Source organism: Sapajus apella, unplaced genomic scaffold (assembly GCF_009761245.1).
Source record: "Sapajus apella isolate SASKATOON/1434 unplaced genomic scaffold, GSC_monkey_1.0 scaffold52, whole genome shotgun sequence".
Taxonomy (NCBI): Eukaryota; Metazoa; Chordata; class Mammalia; order Primates; family Cebidae; genus Sapajus; species Sapajus apella.
This window is the reverse complement of record NW_022436992.1, coordinates 11,969,567-11,987,857: the sequence shown is the minus strand read 5'-3', so window position 1 is coordinate 11,987,857 and position 18,291 is coordinate 11,969,567. Positions and strand designations below refer to the sequence as shown.

General features: G+C 38.8%; 1 protein-coding gene across 2 annotated transcripts in view; it reads right to left on the bottom strand.

Moving 5' to 3' along the window:
* Nucleotides 1-5,772: 5,772 nt before the first annotated feature.
* Nucleotides 5,773-18,291, bottom strand: part of KDM3A (lysine demethylase 3A) — a 59,526-nt gene continuing 47,007 nt past the window's right edge. For both annotated transcript variants that reach the window (XM_032243602.1, XM_032243601.1), the window contains exons 17-26: nt 16,318-16,490; nt 15,722-15,958; nt 14,265-14,436; nt 13,414-13,501; nt 12,603-12,733; nt 9,065-9,184; nt 8,843-8,982; nt 7,532-7,708; nt 7,315-7,449; nt 5,773-6,568 (exon numbers count right to left, since the gene is read on the bottom strand). In XM_032243602.1, the coding sequence (XP_032099493.1) occupies nt 6,488-6,568; nt 7,315-7,449; nt 7,532-7,708; nt 8,843-8,982; nt 9,065-9,184; nt 12,603-12,733; nt 13,414-13,501; nt 14,265-14,436; nt 15,722-15,958; nt 16,318-16,490 (1,454 nt within the window). In that variant the 3' untranslated portion in view covers nt 5,773-6,487. The remainder of the gene's footprint in view (nt 6,569-7,314; nt 7,450-7,531; nt 7,709-8,842; nt 8,983-9,064; nt 9,185-12,602; nt 12,734-13,413; nt 13,502-14,264; nt 14,437-15,721; nt 15,959-16,317; nt 16,491-18,291) is intronic.

Below are 18,291 nucleotides of genomic sequence, written 5' to 3'. Positions count from 1 at the left end.
AATGTGGGACCCTAGTCCTTGGTTACAGAGAGAAAAAGCAGGCCTTATTCATGAGTTGTATGTGTCTGCCCTAAACCTGTCTGGGAGACTAACACAAGGTGCTCATCTCTGGTTTCCCTGATAACCTTCTTGGCAGAAAAGCTGCAGGCATTGCTTGAAAACACTGTAAGGCAATCAGAAACAAAATATACCTTTTACCTGAGGTGAACGATTATAGTTGAAACATACAACGGACTGCCTAAAACCTGGGAAGAAAAGCTGGGGAGGTAAAAGAAACTATGGACAAATGAACTAAAAAGGAAACCAGGAAAACACTGAACAAAATGAGAATATCAATACAGAGACAATGTATAAAATAAAATGACACAGACTCTGGAGCTCAAATGTATACTAACTGAAATTAAAAATCTACTAGAGGGGTTCAACAGCAGGTTTGAGTAGATAGATACAAGGAGTACTCAGCAAACTTGAAACTAGAACAATTTTAAAAAATCCAGTCTGAGGCCGGGCTCGGTGACTCATGCATGTAATCCCAGCACTTTGGGAAACCAAGGTGGGAGAATTGCTTGAGCACAGGAGTTTGAAACTAGCCTGGGCAACATGACAAGACCCTGTCTCTACAAAAAATAAAAAATTAGCCAGGCATGGTGGCACATGGCTGTAGTTCCCAGCAACTAGGCTGAAATGAGACAAGGATTGCTTCATCCTGGGAGGTTGAGGCTGCAGTGAGCCGTGATCATGCCACTGCACTCCAGCATGGGTAGAAAGTGAGACCCTGTCTCAATCAATCAATCAATCATCAATTCAGTCTAAGGAACGGAAAAAGAAGAAAAGCCAAGGGACTTGTGGAAGACCTTCAAACTCACCAACATACACATTATAGCAGTATCAGAAAAGAGACAAAAAGACGATTTGAAGATATAATGGCTGAAAACTTCCAAAATCTGAAAGATATGAATCTATACATCCAAGAAACTCAATTAATTCCAAACAGGATAAATCTGAAGGAATCTACAATAAGACACATGATAATCAAACTAAAAAAAAAAAAAAAAATTAAAGCAGCAAGAGAGAAGTGACTCATTATGTACAAGGGATACTCAAGAATACTAATCTAAGTTCATATTTAAAGTTGGGGGGGGCGGGAAGCTGTCAATGAAGAATTATATTCCAGGGATACTACCCTTCAAGAATGAGGAGAAACTAAGACATTCCCTGAAAAGCAAAAATGAAGGAAGTTTGTTTCTAGCAGACCTGCCATACAATAAATGCTAAAGCGAGACCTTAAGGCTGAAATGAAACAACACTAGACTAACTTAAAGTCATACAAAAAGGCAATAATTAAGAGCACCAGTAAAGATAATTCCAAATAGATATAAAAGCAGTTATACTTCTGGTTTGGAATTCATTTTTTTCCTATTTTTTGCCTTAAGGCAAATATGCATAAATAAAAATCTATGTTAATGGGCACAATGTAGAGAGATATAATATGTGACAATAACACTATAAAAATAGGGAAGGATGAAGATGTATAGGAACAGAGTTTGTGTATACCATTACAGTTTATAAGCCAGGTACAATGGCTCACAACTGTAATCTTAGCACTTTGGCAGGCTGAGGTGGGTGGACTGCTTAGGCCCAGGAGTATGAGACCAGACTGGGCAACAGTGAGACCTCATCTCTAGAAAAAAATAAAAACAATTAGCCAAGCATGGTGGTGCATGCCTGTAGTCCCAGCTGCTCAGGAAGCTGACGGGGGGGGGGGGGATCACTTGAGCCCAGGTGGCAGATGCAGTGAGCCAAGACTGTGCCACTGCACTCCAGCCTGGGTGACACAGTGAGGCCCTGTCTCAAAAACAAAACAAGAAAAACTCCCAAAGTTTGTGAAGCTTAAGATGTTAACTGTAGTTCCTGAGGGAATAACCAATAAAATAAAAATATATACAAGAGGGAAGAAAAGGGGAATCAATGATACAGTATAAAATTTCAACTAAATATGAAATAAAGCAGTAATGGTGGGATCTTAACAAAAAGCAGATAAAACATAAATAAAACAGCTAAAAAGTAGAAGTCAACTACTCCAAATATAAATGCGTTAAACTCTCCAATTAAAACGCATATTGAATGGATAAAAAACATGGTCTAGCTCTATGCTGACAATTAAGATACAAAGAAAAAAAGTTTAAAAGTAAAAGGTTGGAAAACAACCTATAGAAATGGTAACCACGAGAAAACTGCAGTATCTATATAATTATTAGACAAAACAGATTTCAGTTTAAGATTTCAAGACACCAAAGAAGGACATTATATGTTGATAAAAGGACCAATCCATTAAGATATAATAATTATAAATATATATGCATCTAAAACAGAACTTCCAAAAGATGCAAAGCAAAAATTGCCAGAATTTAAGACAGAAACAGTTCTACAGTAATAGTTGCAGACTTCAATATCCCTCTTTTAATAATGAACATAACCAGCCACATCAATAAAGAAACAGAGGACTTGGATGACACTATATACCAAATAAACCCAACAGACATACAGAATGACCCACCCAACAACAGCAGAATATCCAGTGTTCTCAAATGCAAATGGGACATTCTCCAGCATAAACCATATGGCCACAAAACAAGTCTCAAGAAATTTAAAAAGACTGAAATTATACAAAGTATCTTTGCCAACCAGGATGGAATAAAATTAGAAATCAGTAACAGAGGAAAACTAAAAAATTCACAGATACATGGAAATTTACACAATCTTAATGAAAGGGTCAAGGAAGGAAATCACAAGGGAAATTAGACAATACCTAAGACAAATGAAAATGAAAACAACATGCCAAAATATAGGGGATGCAGCAAAAACAATGCTCAGAGGGAAATTAATGGCTATAATACCTACATTAAAAGAGAAAACTGATTTCATATCAATAATTGTCATAGTCCATTCAGACTCCTATAACAATATACTTTAGACTGGGTAATTTACAAAAAACCAAATTTATTGCTCACAGTACCAGAGGTTTTCCAGAGGCTGGAAAGCACAAGATCAAGACAGCAGTAGATCTGGTGTCCGGTAAGGGCTTGCTCTCTGCTTCATGGATGGTGCCTTTTAGCTAGCTGTGTCTTCACATTTCCGAAAGGTTAGGGGAACGTGCTCGAGCCTCTTCGATAAGGGCTCTAATCCCACTCATGAAGGTGAAGCCCACATAACTTATTTCCCAAAGGCTCCACCTCTTAATACTATTACATTGCGTATCGATTCCAATATATGAATTTTGAGAGTCAACAACATTCAGACCATAGCAGAGAAGTAAACTAAACCCAGAGCTAGCAGAAGAACAGACATACAAAGATGTCTGTATGACAGACATCTTTATTTAGAGCAAAGATAAATAAAACGGGAAACAAACAGTACAGAAAATCAACAAAATTATAAGACAATTCTATGAAAATGTCAACAAAATTAACAAACCTAGAGCTAGACTGAGTTTCGGGGGTTGAGGATGAGGGCAGAAGATACTAAAATAAGATATGAAATAGGAGAAATTGCTACCAACTTAGAGAATGTTATAAACAATTATATCTCAATATATCAGCAATACCGTGATACCAATGTCAGACAAAGATACCACAAGAATACTACAACAATCCCTTATGGTTACAGATGCAGACATCCTCAAAATACTAGAAAACCTAATCCAGTAGCCTATTAAATGGACTATACCCCACGACCAAGTGAGATTTATCCTAGGAATACACAGGTGGTTCGACATATGAAAATTATTCAATGTAATATGCCATATTAATAGAATGAAGAGGGGAAGAAAAACCACATGATTTCTACTGTTGTGGAAAAAACATTTGACAAAATCCAAGATTCTTTCAGGATTAAAGAAAATAAAAACTTAAGAAACAGAAGAGAACTTCCCTTAACAGTATAAAGGCCATAGACGAAAAATACACAGCTAAATCACTCTGACAAATGTTGCTGGGAAAACCGGATATCCATATTAAAAAAAAAAAAAAAAAATGAAGTTGAACCTTTACCTTATACCATATTTAAAAATCAACTCAAAATAAGTCAAAGACCTAACTTAAGACCTAAAATTTTCAAAGACAAGGATGCCCACTTCCACTACTTTTATTCAACATGGAACTGAAAATTCTAGCCAGCGCAATTAGGCAAGAAAAAGAAAGTATCCAGATTATATATAGGAATAGGTAAAATTATTCCTATTCACAAATGGCATGATCTTATATGTATAGTTGCAAAATACAAATCAATACCAAAAATCAGTTGCATTTATAAATGCTAGCAATGAATACAAAAAGGAAAATCCTTTATCATAGCAAAAAAAGAATAAAATACCTAGGAATAAATTTAACCATGAAGGTACCAAACTCGTACCACTGAAAACTACAAAACATTGCTGAAAGAAACTAAAGACTACACCAATAAATGGAAACACAACATCCCATGCTCATGGAATGCAAGAAATTGATTGTTAAGATGACTCACTACCCAAAGCAACATACAGGTTCAATGCAGTCTCTATCAATGCCCAGATGGTGGTTTTTGCAGAAATAAAAAAAGATCCCAAAATTCATATGGAATTTCTAGTGATCCTGACTAAAACAATCATGCAAAAGAAGACCCAAGTTGGAGAACTCACAGTTCTTGATTTTAAACCTTACTACAAAGTTGCAGAAATCAAAACAGTGTAGTATTGGCAGGTACACAGACCAATGGAATATGAAAGCCTAGCAATATGCTTTCCCATCTATGCTCAGTTGATTTTTAGAGTGCCAAGACCATACAATGGGGGAAAGAAGACTGTTTGACAAATGTTGCTGGGAAAACTGGACATCCATGTTCAAAAAAATGAAGTTGAACAACCTTGTGCCATATTTAAAAGTCAGCTCAAAATAGATCAAAGACCTAATTTAAGAGCTAAAACTTTAAAACTCCTACAAAAAAACATTAGAGCTGGCAATGACTTCTTAAATTTAATACTCTGGCCTCCTACTCAGCTCACAAGTTAAAACTCTTTCTAGGCCTTGTCTATGTACTACCTTATTTCAATCTTTAATTCCTTTTTTAAAAGAAATTAAATGAGGCCAGGCGCAGTGGCTCATGCCCGTAATCCCAATACTTTGGGAGGCCGAGGCGGGTGGATCATGAGGTCAAGAGATCGAGACCATCCTGGTCAACATGGTGAAACCCCGTCTCTACTAAAAATACAAAAATTAGCTGGGCATGGTGGTGCGTGCCTATAATCCCAGCTACTTGGGAGGCTGAGGCAGAAGAATTGCTTGAACCCAGGAGGCGGAGATTGCAGTGAGCCGAGATCATGACATTGCACTCCAGCCTGGGTAACGAGAGCGAAACTCTGTTTCAAAAAAAAAAAAGAAATTAAATGAAAGAGTGGCCTAGGAGAATTAGTGGGCTACAGAAAGGCACTTCTTCATGAACTGTATTCCTATACAGAGATGATTATTTTAGGTAGTACTGTACTAAAACTTAAAATAATTTCATTTTCCTTCATAAACTTACATTATGAAGGGTCAGAAGACAAAGTGTTCATTACTTACCTTTTTAGAACCATTTAACCTGGCACTATTTGGTTGCTTGGTTAATTCCTGTTTCTAAATTTAATTAATTCGTGGTACTTCTTTGCAAAACTGTGACAGTTTCCACCTGGGTGAGCAGAAATTTCCATATTAGCTTTGTAATAATCACTAAGAAATCACTAATCACTACAGCATCTAATTTTTTTGCTTTTAAGAAGAGTTCTTGGGGCAATCCCTTATACCTGCATTTGATGAAAGTTGTGTTGAAATCACAATGAGGGGATAATGCCAATAAACTGAGCCAGAGTATTATATGAATATTTTAATGCAAAATGCTTACCACTTAAAATTAGCAAAGCTTCATTTAAATTAAAATTCCATTTAACTAAAGATGGTTAACCCCAAGAAATTGTACAGTAGTTGATTTCTGCTATATAATGCCAGTCCTATGCCATACAATAAGAACTGCAACATTAGCTGTCACTTCCTCCGTTGCTCTTTTGGATCCTAAGGGATGAGGGAGAGGGGACTCAGACACAAAACAAAATACAACCCAAATAAACTGTGCAGTGATTCCTAATAGTTATAAACCCAATTTGACTAAGTTGTCCAAATAGATGGGGAATAACTGCAGGTATTGTTCCAGAGCTGATAGAGGTTTTGTTTTTACACCCTGGTAAAAGTTCTGTACTAGGTGAGAAGTCACAGTTTAAGGATGCATGTTCTGTAAATAGTTACTACATATACACATTTACTGTCTGTAAACACTAGAAATATACATTAGACAGAGTACCCTCACAAGTCAGGTACATTTTAAAAAAGAAGATGAGGTAACATGAATCTCAAAGTCCACAGGAATCCTGCCTGAAGAGTTTGAACAGCTGCCTGTAATTCATTTCCAATGTGCAGGGAGATTAAGGTTTGCCAAAACTGGATTCACTGGCTTTCAGCATAGCAACTGCATCTTTCACTGCATGGTAGATAACATTCTTCACCTAAAAAGAATGGGAGAATATATGGGCATTTTACATTTAAATCTAAAATCTATCACCAAGAATAAATTTCCTCCTACCAATTTTATTACCTTCTCTTAGAATTTAAAATTCAATATGAAATGTCAACACTGCAAAGGCCCCTGGGCTCCTTCAGACCAGTATTTCATATACATTTTAAACCCATGATTCTAACAACTTAAAAATCTCATTTTTTCCCCTTGTATAGGTTTTGATACCACTCACAGTGAGTACAGGGAGAGGCAAGTTCCAAGGTACAGCTTTATTATTTTTCCCTAATTTTCCAAACATGAAATTATGTTACATGATTCATTACTGAAATCCTTTTGAAAATACCACCCCCTCAGACCTCTTTTAGTCCCAGAGATTCAGTTCTGCTCTACCTAAGGGTGATGAGAACACTGCAGCTCTGAAAAGTCAAGCACTGTGTTCAAGACCCTTGACTGGCAGCTGGGCCAAAATCAGAAGATCTATTCATTTTCAGTACGAAGGCCTTTTTCTCTGTGGGGACAGTCCCTTACAGATTGTAACAGTATCAAATCAAACCAAGGTGAGATTTTCTCTTGTTCTTCCCTCACTTAAGTAGGTAGTAGTGCTAGGTATAAAACAAGTTCATCAACTCACTGTGCTAAGTACAATATGGCCAAGTTCACTGACTCTCTTTATAAAGTCAAGAATGGGCCATGAAACCATAGCCAGAGAATGCTAGGAACTGGTGCTATTTTTACCTGTAATTTATCTTCATGATTGGTATGAGTCTGTGACAGATATCGGAATTCCTGAGTAAGCCAGAAGCAGTGTTTAACATGCTCTGGAGAAACAAAATCTTCAGCCACTTTGATGCAGCTATACAAGTTATGAACCTGAAAAACACAAAGTGCTGTCAGTAACAAACCAAAAAGTTCATAATATAAAAAGAATAAAGAAAAAGTAATGATTTCTTGCCTGATGTGGAGCTCCTGCCGGGATAAACACCACATCCCCAAGAAATTGTACAATAGCCCAGCCCTGAACTCCATACTCTTGATGAAGACGCTTTCTTAATGATCGGTCTAAATACCAGCTTTGATCATGAATAGGATCATGGTCTGCTGGGTTTTCTTGACCTTGCTCTTCTGATACCTAAAATATATTCAAAATATTATGCAACTTGAGTAACATACTAAGGCCCAATAAGGCTTATTTTTCCTCTAAACAGTGTTGGCAGTTCGTAAATGTCAGGCATTCAATGTAAGTGCCCCCACTGGCAGAAAAAGACAAGTAGTACTCAAAGACTTCAGCTGAATGAACCAACAGAAGAATGACAAAGAAAATCAGGTTCTCTGATGCTAGTTCCCATAAACCATCATTGGCGGTCTCTGTGTAAGTTTGTAAATACTGTATTTAAACAATATTTTAGTCTAGACTTTTAAACATTAGGAGGCCCAGGCTCCTTAGAAATGAACTTGTTTTAAAGTTACTAGAAACCTGTCTTCACTTAACAATCTGACTTACGAAACAGTCCCAAAGACAGCTGCAGATTGGACTTGTTTATCCTTAATCCAGTAACTGGTAAAGCAGAGACTCAGAGTGATATTATCAAAGGAACAATATGGTGACCAGTGGTTTTCTGGAAAAGCCAAATGATCCTTAGCCAGAAACACCTTGATTCAAACAAATGCTTGTTAAAGACCTATTTGGGGCCAGCTAACAGGTTAGGAATGTTCATATCCAAAACTTATGAATGATTAAAGAATATCAGCCAAAGACACCTGGGTCTACACATACCCCTTGCTGAACAACCTGCCAACTACTGGGGAAACCTAGAATCTTCCAAATCCCTGCATCCCTTGCTAATGACAAGTAGGGCCACTCGCCACATGAGAGTGGACAAAACCAAGAGGTACCTTACACTCAGAACATGGCCACTCAGGGGCAAAGATAAATGAACTTCTGAAGTGCTCACATTCTCAAGGTAATAAAAACAAATAGATGCTAGGAAATGATCAGATAAACTAAATTGAAAGCAGAAAAACACAGACATAAAAAGACAAGGCCAGCTTTTTTTTTTTTTTTTTTTTTTTAAGAAGTGTAGCCCTAATCACTTAGAATCCTTGTTCCTTAGCAACCACCTTCAGCTTATCCAAACCAATAGGCACAGTTTTAATATTTCAGGTTGTGGCAATTCCCCTAGCCAAACCAGTCAGTTCACTACATGTAGTAACATAATATTGCTATTCTCTATGCCTCTGTTTACACATGCCATAAAAAACACACCTTTTTAAGAAATTCCCTTATCTTCTCCGTGTCCTTTGCAGCATATATGTGCCACAGTGCTCCTGGCTTCTCTTTTCCTTCAATAAAGCGCTTTATTGTGAGTTCGTCAGAATCTCCATCTTGGATGGTCTTAAGGACTTCTAGGGCAGGAAGAGAAAGCAAATATCAGACCACAGGACCTGGCTCAGAGAGAAAGCCCTCCTTTTATGCTGAGCACCCTACCTTCTTCTTCCTCACACTGTCCTTTGGGAATTCCCACATAGACCATGACATTAGCTGCATCAGATACATCTAAGTGAAGATTTGTTGTTCCGTATTTCCGATCTTCAGGAGTGATTAATCCTGCAAAAAACAAAGTGCCTTAAAGTTTACAGAAGACAACAAAGGCTGCCATAGTCTTTCCACTACCTGGGAGATGGTAGTTCCCTGATTGACTCTTCTGCTGAGAATAACTGAAAATTCTGGATGAAATTATTGCAAAAAAAATTTATTTAACAAGTCAATTTGCTAGCAAGAAAAGAAGGAATACTCAGAAGCCAAAAACAGCAGGAAATGGACATGATAAAGCAGGCTCCTGAAGCTGGGATTTGCCAAAAGGACATTGGCTAGATCAAGTGAGCTCAGGCTTTGATTGTTGCCACAGCCTAGGAATTCTGGAGCAAGAGACAAAGTCCGAGGACCACTGAAGATGGGGAGTCCAAATGAAAGCCCCCATCCATACACACATAAACCTGGAACCTCAGATGGCTGTCATGACTCTAAGAAGGAACACTGCCCAACACCTCCTTGGTTCTCTCAACTATAAAAGAAGAGGGGTGAGGAGTGAGCCAGAATGACAGGTCCCTTCTGGTGTTCATAGTCTGTGGCTAATTCCTTGAGCACAGGAGAAGGCTCACCTTGCTTAGCAATCACCCAGAAGCTCACCCTGCAGTCACCTTGGGCGGCCCATTCTAACACTAGGACTCTGCTTCTTAAGCTGGGCAGTGGAGAGAAGCACCACTTGTAGTGAGCAAGCAGTGGCTGTGTTCTAACCTACCAGCCTCTGAAAAGGCCCTGTACTGTTTTGGAGAAAGGCTTTATCTCTGGCATGCCTGGGGCTGTGGTTTTCGAGGAGTTATACTTATGAGAGGACACACTTCTTCATTCCAACCTGGGACCAGGGCCCCAGAGCCCTATTGGACTTTCCTTTCTTTCCAGCTTGCTGAAATATCAGCCCTAGGAGTAGGTAAAGCACTGGTATTAGGGTGAGATCAAAGGATAGATGAGAGGATTATGAAAAAAGGGAGGAGACAAACAATTATGGCAAAAAGTCGAAAGCTGTTATATAACTGGGTGATAAGTTATATGGGGTCAGTACTAGACTCTCAAGTTTTCAGTGTGTTTGGAAAATAGTTCCATAGTAAAAAGCAAAATTTATGAAAAAAAGAAATTAATGTAATAGAAAATGCAATAAACACATGGATGATATATTATTATATGATAGCATGGATGAATATAAAAAAATCTGACTATTTCTATGAAGTTCAAAAGCAGGCTAAAAACAAAGAATATTGTGCAGGAATTCAAATATATATGTTAAAATTATAAATATAAGGGAACGATAAACACAAACTCGAAGGTGGTGGTTAGGACTAAGGGCAACAGGAAGAGGATGGAGCTGGGAAGAAAAGGAAAGGAGAGTAAGAGGCAAAGCCTCGGCAGGGACTGGCTGCCTGCTGATCTGGCCAGTGCCACAGTGCAAAACAAGGAAGTAAACAGCTGCTACCCAGCCACTGGCCCAAAGTCCATCAGACCCTAGTCACTGATAAAACCAGACTCTAAACCAGGGGAGCCTAAACTCAGATGAAACCAAAATTGTAAAAACATAATTGTCAAAGGGAAAGGAGTCCTAGACAACAAAACATCCTGAAACAAAACACCATGGACTTTTATGGGGCGAAAAAAAGCTAGTAGGGGCTGTTGGGTGATGAAAGAGTGGGGCCTGGGTAGGGAGATGGGCTCTAGCTTGGCAATCAGCAGAGCTAAGTACTAGTCTCAGACCTGCCACCCTGGAATGCCCCTCAGAGATCCTGAACAGGTCAAGGTACTTCTACTATCCTCAAGTCCTGCTCATTCGCAAAATGGGGGGTGTTGTAGGAGCTAGAGAGAGGCTGGATTCTATGATCTCTCCAAAGAGCCTTTGCACTTACTTTGATTGAAGAGTCACAGCTTAATCACCCAACCTTTGAAAAAACCACTCTTTAATGATGTTTACAGTAAGATAGAAGGTGTCCGAAAATGAACACATCTTCATTATTGTCATCCCCTGAATGCTTATTTCTGAATGGGAACCATTTTGTCATAGGAAAAGCTTTTATAGAGTAACACTGCCATCTATTAGTGTCTAGGGGAAAAGACCTGCTGCCAAGCTAGTTAAATCAAGCAAGCAATTTCTTTTGAAAATTTCTCAGATACCCACCTTTAAAGCTTCAGGATTTCTATAAAGCACAGATAAACTACACAACTTCACAATATACAATTTATTGGAAAAATGCTCTCATATACAGAAGTTTGTCCAAGATCCCAACCATGCAGCTGCTTTAATCAGTCTCTGAAGGGCTCAAGGGACAGGACCTTGAGAGAGCACACTGCAAACCCACAGCACATGGAGGACTCACCAACTGAGACCTGAGAAGGAATAGGCAAGAGGCCTTGTGCCTGCCAGGTCTTCTCACCCACACAGCTTTTCCCACTCTACCTTGGCAGAACTATCTTGGGCATAGAGACGGCTGGGAGCTTGCAAACAAAAACTCACCTGCCACAATTGTCCCCAACTATAGTCCTGATGGTTCCCTGGGCCGACTCAACTGTAAGAGAATTGTGGGGCTGGAGTCCTTGCCCTTTTCCCCCTCCCCTTCCCCAGCAGTCTTTGGAGAACATGGCAAAGACAACAACAGACTTTGTCTTTTTTGAGAAGGACACCCACAGGTCTAAGGCTAGAAATGGAAAATGGAAGTAATTACGGGAGGAAGAAATAATTTCCAAGAGGACAAGTGGAGGCCAAATAGTAAAAATGAGTAAATAAAATTCACTGAAATACTCAAAACAGCTAGAACTGCATTCAACAGTGAATTGTTGAATTGGTAAATAATCCCTTCAAAATGGCCAACTCGAATCCAGCCCTAATTAAAGGCCATGTGTAAAACTGAAAAAGATCACAGTTGTAATGATGAAAGGTGGCTCTGGAAAATGTAGAAACCAGTCTTTATCCCAGGCAATCCTCGTTGTTAGACAGTACTGAGTCATGTCCAAAGAATAAAAGTACAATTCAGAGGGTACTTTGAATCCTAAGGAACTAACTTCTACCCACCAGCACAGAACACTGCATTTAATTGTAGCCGATGCTAAGACAGCTAGAATGCTAGTAGATTGACCTAAATGTCCGAACACTGAAATCATTAATAAAAGTACATTCTCCCACCTATCCCGCAGCCATTAAAAGTGATCTAAAGACTATTAAGCAACATGTAAAGATTTTACAGTGTAAAATTAGGTAAAGAGAAAAATAAAACATTGCATATGGTCTACAACTGCCAACTATGAAAATGAAATACACAAACATGTGGCCAGAGAATGAAAGGAAATACGTAAAAATGAAGGCTGAGGCTGTATTAAGCATTAGGATTATGGGTGTTTTCCACCTCTCCCTCCCCAAAAATCAGTTTTTCAAACATTTTTAGTTGTTTTATTTCCACTTTAAAGTTAGCTATCTCCATCTTACCATAAGCATTATACATCTTGGGACCCAGATCTGGCCGAACAAAGTAGTTTGGCAGCCTAGAGGCCAAGTTCAGTTTGCCATCTCGCCTTGTGTACTCTGGCAATGGAATGTTGGCCATCAGATCATCAAACCTAGAAAAACAGAACCAGGAATTTGCAAAATAAGATTGCTTTTCTAATTCATTACTGTGTAACTTGTTTTGTTCTTTCTACACCAAAAGGCACAAACACATCTGTGATCATATAGACTGAGAGAGCCATCAAGTATTTTAAGATTAGAATTAAATGTCTTCTTTCACTCTTACAACATACAAATGTGTCCAAATCAGCTGGAATAGTACAGACAAAAGATCTCAGCAATAAATTCCAGACAAAAAGTTACACTTAGGCATATATCATTGTGACACCCTTTTCAAGGTTTCAAGCTCAATCAGGAAAATAGATCTACCCATTAGGTGTCTTCTCGTCTGACTCAGTGCTGTAACCATATTGTCCCGACCCTGACACGACAGCTCCCACAATTACTTCCAAATAGCCTTGTAACAATATGTGAGCCTCTTCTCTAGCAGAGCCTACCATGGAAAATGTGTGGTGTTCCATTAGTCAGCCAAGGCTAAAAGCCAATCACTTTTTCATCTCATTTAAAAATAAACATGCCTCCGATGACTACAAACTAGAAATGAAAAATGAGCAGCAGTATAACTACAGAACTTTTGTTATTTCCTTGAAAACTATTTTCTCACTACCTCAAAAAATAATGTATCCTACCAAGTCAATAACAGAATCACCTCTCCCCACCTTCATAATCATACCTGGAAGGCATCATATCTCTAAAATCTTCTCCTGGTGGCCAGTCCTTAAGTTTCAACACCATTGGTTCTTTTTCATTTTTCAAACGATCTGCAAGGCAAACCAGAATAAATGAACTGTTACTATTTGTAACTCAGAAACAGACCAAAATAAATGACAAATTAGCATTTTATGCCTCAACAATACAAACAAAATATATCTCTGCAAAATTTTCATAACCTGACATATTTAGTATGCAAATATTATTTTTCCTTGATTTTCCCCTACCAACTATCCACCATTTTATTTCTACAGTGTAAAGAAATCCATTTGTACCCAGGAGGCAGCAAGGTGCACCAAAATAAAAATCACTAACTAATGGATTTGTGTCAGGGCCTTGTCTTTCCTAGAAGCTTATTAAACTGCTACTCATTCTTGGAAATTCAGCCACTCCCTTTTGTCCACTGCATGCAGGTGCTTTTTTGACAGCTGTCATCAATCCAATCTGCTGCTCCTCTACAGTGTTCTGGAAGATGTGAGCAGTATCCCAACTAACCAAAGCAATGCATCTTAACAATCAAAGGTCACAGGTATTTCTGAGGCCAGCATGGAACAGAAATTACTTATTCTGTTCAGAGAGATATTGAGCCTATCTGGATGTTCTGTCCAGGAACAACAAAGACCAACAGAACAGGTAATAATGCCTCAGCATTCAAAAGCATAAACACTGTAACAAGGAAGGGGAAGAGAAGACAGATGTTAATTTCAAACTGCAAAATCCTGGAAAATGCTGCGGTTGGGTCTCAGACTCCTGCCATTCCTGTGTCCCCTCCTTTCACATCCTCAACCCCCTCAAAAGATCTTTCATACGTACTTGGAACGTCTTCAAATCCATCCCAGAAGTCTCCTACTGTGGCTCCTGTGATGATTTCATTGGTCCTACAATTAACTAGGTCTACTTCCTGCTCACCAAACTCTTTCCTAAAGGATTCAGGTTTCCAAAGTTCAGAGTTCAATTTATGATGCACTCCAGACACCATCACTGGCTAAATGAAGAGAAGGAAGACTTTAGTCTGAACTCTGGCAGCTGTCCCCGCTCCCGAAGGCAGTCCCTCTTCACACTGCTGCTGGTGTGTTTCCATAGAGCTAGTGCTCCATCTCAAATGGTGCAGTGACAGTTTAGGCTTAGTTCTCGGAGCTCTCAAATCACCTCCAACCTTCACCATTCATCTGCTACATACCCCTTGCTCTCAAACTATATAAGTAAGCATCTAGGAGAAAGGCATCAACTTTCCTAGTCAGATCTCATTACTCACAGCAAGATGGACTGTAAAGAAGACAAGGGATGGAAGGAGTGTCCACTGGCACCAGTCACCAGTGAAACGGGGTGACCCCACTGTACTCGAGCCTGTTCTTGTCAAGCAGGAATATGGCCTATGACACCTCTCACTACTGGCAATGGGAGGCTGCCAAACCTTTCGGCTATCTAAGACTACCTAGAAGTTCTGACCTTTATGTGAAATAGTCTAACTTTAAAATATTGGCAACAAGCAATAAAGCCTGCTGATAAGACTGTATTCAGCCCATCGTTTTGTTTCTTGTCTATATATGATTAAACGAGCAAATCCTATTAGTACACTGGATGAAGAAAAGCATTTTTGAAAATTTATTTTTGGTTAAACACTCACATCTTTCTGTTTGGCAATTCTCCCAAATTCTTGTCCAAGAGCAGAGTGTTCCTTTAGCAAAGACCCCATTTGGCCGAAGAGAGAAGCCAAAGATCCAGAAAAGAAAACCAAAACAAGAAAGCACAGAAGCAGGCCTAGAAATTATCCTTAAAGATATTAACCAGCACTTAAGATTCAACAACTGTGCCCTTTAGGGCAGGCACCTGGGGACTTTATGATACCACATGGCCCTGGCCCACCTACAACTGCCTTCAGCACAGGGTTTTCATTCAGGTAGTAGGGGTACATGATTTTGTACCATATTTTGTCTAATCTCCCAAATCCCATCAGCCTGTAGTCACTCTCACTTCCTCTGCTGAGGTTTATCATAGGAATCACCAAGCCTGGATGCCCTCATCAAAAACCCAATGGGGACTGATAGGAAGCAACGAAAACCTGACTGGAAATGTCAGTTTAGGACCATCAGCTTTAAAAAGTAAGACTGACGGCCATACCCTGACCTGATTATATTTACCCTAAACAATAAAGAATAAAACAGGTGGTAAAAGATGGGGAAAAGGGTGACGTGGGGTTGTCAGAAGTCTGCCAAAGGAACCGAGAAGGGGGTTCTGAATAGGGCTGGAAGAAGGGAGGCCTACATTACCTGCCCTTGTTTCCAGCACTCCCTAAATACATTCCAGTTGCTCTTATTGTTGGGGTCTTGCAAGCACAGCAAGCGATTATCACAAAGCCAATAGTGAGGAGTGTCAAAGCCCAGAATGCTGGGCTTGATCGTTAGTCCTTGAGGCCTCTTAGATAAATCAGAGGAAGTCTTATTTTGCACCAAAGTGGCAAAGATGTCATCAAGGATTTTTGGTGTATTCTTCAGTCCATTTTCTGTCTGAATTGGAGAAAGAACAAAAGTCTTAAACATGTCATTCCCTTACCATCAAGAAACCCCATTCCCATAATGATGAGTATATACTACATATCCAGAAGAGTCCAAGCCAGGACCCCCAGGCAAAAAGGCATGTCCCCTGTCCCCACTTGACAACTCATAGAAGTGAGGTAACAGGACAAAGTGGCCCAGCTCAGAAATATAGTCCAATGAAACCCCTCCTCCAATGACTTAGCCTTTGGAGCCTACAAAGGTAAAGATGTGATTCAGTCTCCTTTCTTTCAGTTCTGACTTCTCTAGCCTCTTCCTGTTCTGTCTCTATTCAACTTTACAACATGGAGTACCAACAAACAAGCACATACCTTTCCTGTAGAAGAATTCAAGAGATTTCGGAGGAAACCAGAATTGTTGTTGCTTACAGGTGTCAAAATTGTGCTGTTAAAGGTATGGAGGACTGTGTTGGATTTGCTTAAAGGCGGGAGGGGTGGAAGACATTTGATTTCATTCTTTAAAACTGGCATAGTTGGTTGTTTTTCTAAAATAAAACATCCAGATGAAAAGACATTTTTGAAAGGCAAATCCCTTATTAGTATTGTATTAACGGAAATACTTTAGAACTTGCTTTCCGTTTACTGAAATGGAAAAAAACTTTAAGGGATAAGTACTAATATTATTTATAAGACTCACTGATGTTAAAAACAGTAACTATCTAGTACAATGGATTTTCATAAATTGACCATGTTATCTAGCAACCCTGACAGATAAGTTTAGTAAATGTAGATTATTTTGCATCTTTTGTATTTACTGTCTACAAATAATCAGCAGCATTCTCTTTACACATTTTTTTTTTCCTTTGGCCTCAATGCATTGACCAAGACTTTCAGTATAATGCTTAATAGACTGGTAACAGATATCCTTTGTTGTGTTCTTAAACATAGAGAGAAACTGTTAAAAAAAAAAAAAAAAAGAAAAGAAAGAAAGAAAGAAAAGAGGAGAAAAAAAAGCTCAAAGACCAGCTTGGCCAACATGGCAAAATCCCATCTCTACTAAAAATACAAAAATTAGTTGGGCGTGCTAGTGGTGCCCATAATCCCAGCTACTCGGGAGGCTGAGGCAGAATTGCTTGAACCTGGGAGGTGGCATTGCAGTGAGCTAAGATCATGCCACTGCACTTCAGCCTGGGTGGATAGAACAAGATTCCATCTCAAAAAAACTCAAATTTTTCTTTAAAAATTAATGATTATGATGTCTCCAGTCCATTTTTTAACTGTTAAGAATGTTCTTAATTTGAGAAGTTTTTTGTAAATAATAAATAGGGACTAAATTTTACTTAATGCTTTCCTGCATCTTGTCCCATGATTCTTCTCCTACATTTCTGAATGTCAGACTACATCTTCATTTCTAGAAAAACCCTGAAAATTTTGAATTATTTTTCTGCCACTTGCTAATTGTCTTTCTTTGGCTCAAATGAGTTGATTTATGTGTGCTTCAGCTTCTTCATCAGTAATACAGAAATAATAAGCAATATTGATGATTGGGCATCACAGAATTACATCACATGTAAAGAGAGGGCCTGGACCACACAGGAGTTTGAATATTCTTTTTCCTCTTTGTAAGGTATGTATAGCTCACCAGCTGTGCTCTTGCCAGCTTTTCAAATAGCTTTTCTGTAACAGTCATCTTAGACTTAATTTATGAATTCTTTTAAGAGCTCCTTATCACATTTTTAAAGTGATACGAAAGTTTTTCCAGAAATTCAGGTGTAGTCTAACATTCAAATATTCCTTCATTTAGTGTCAAATTTGATTCATTAAAATTTTGTTCCGGATCTCTGTATGAAAGAAGTGGCCTGCATCATGTTGAAACCCTGTCTTTACTAAAAATAATATAAAAATCAACTGGGCATGGTGGCGTGCACCTGTAGTCCCAGCTACTCAGGAGGCTGAGGCAGGAGAATTGCTTGAACCTGGGAGGCGGAGGTTGCAGTGAGCCTTGCTCTGTCGCAAAAAAAAAAAAAAAAAAAAAAAAAAAAAAAAGTGGCCTGCAATTCTTCTCTTCTGTAACACAGCCGGAAGGTAGAAGTCCCTAAATTTTAATGGAACTCTCAGTCCAAAGCCCACACTCTTCCTATTTATCATCAAGCATACCGAGGTGACAGCACAGATGACAAAAATAAAACTAAAACCAGCACATTCCAATTTATATATAGGGCAAGGCTAGACAGGTGAAAAATCACTTATTAAGCAAGTCTCAGCCCCACCCCATTTTTGCCAAACACACTCTCAACCTTAGCTAGCGTTCTATCGCAGCAGCAAAAGTTCTCTTTGGTGCTGCAT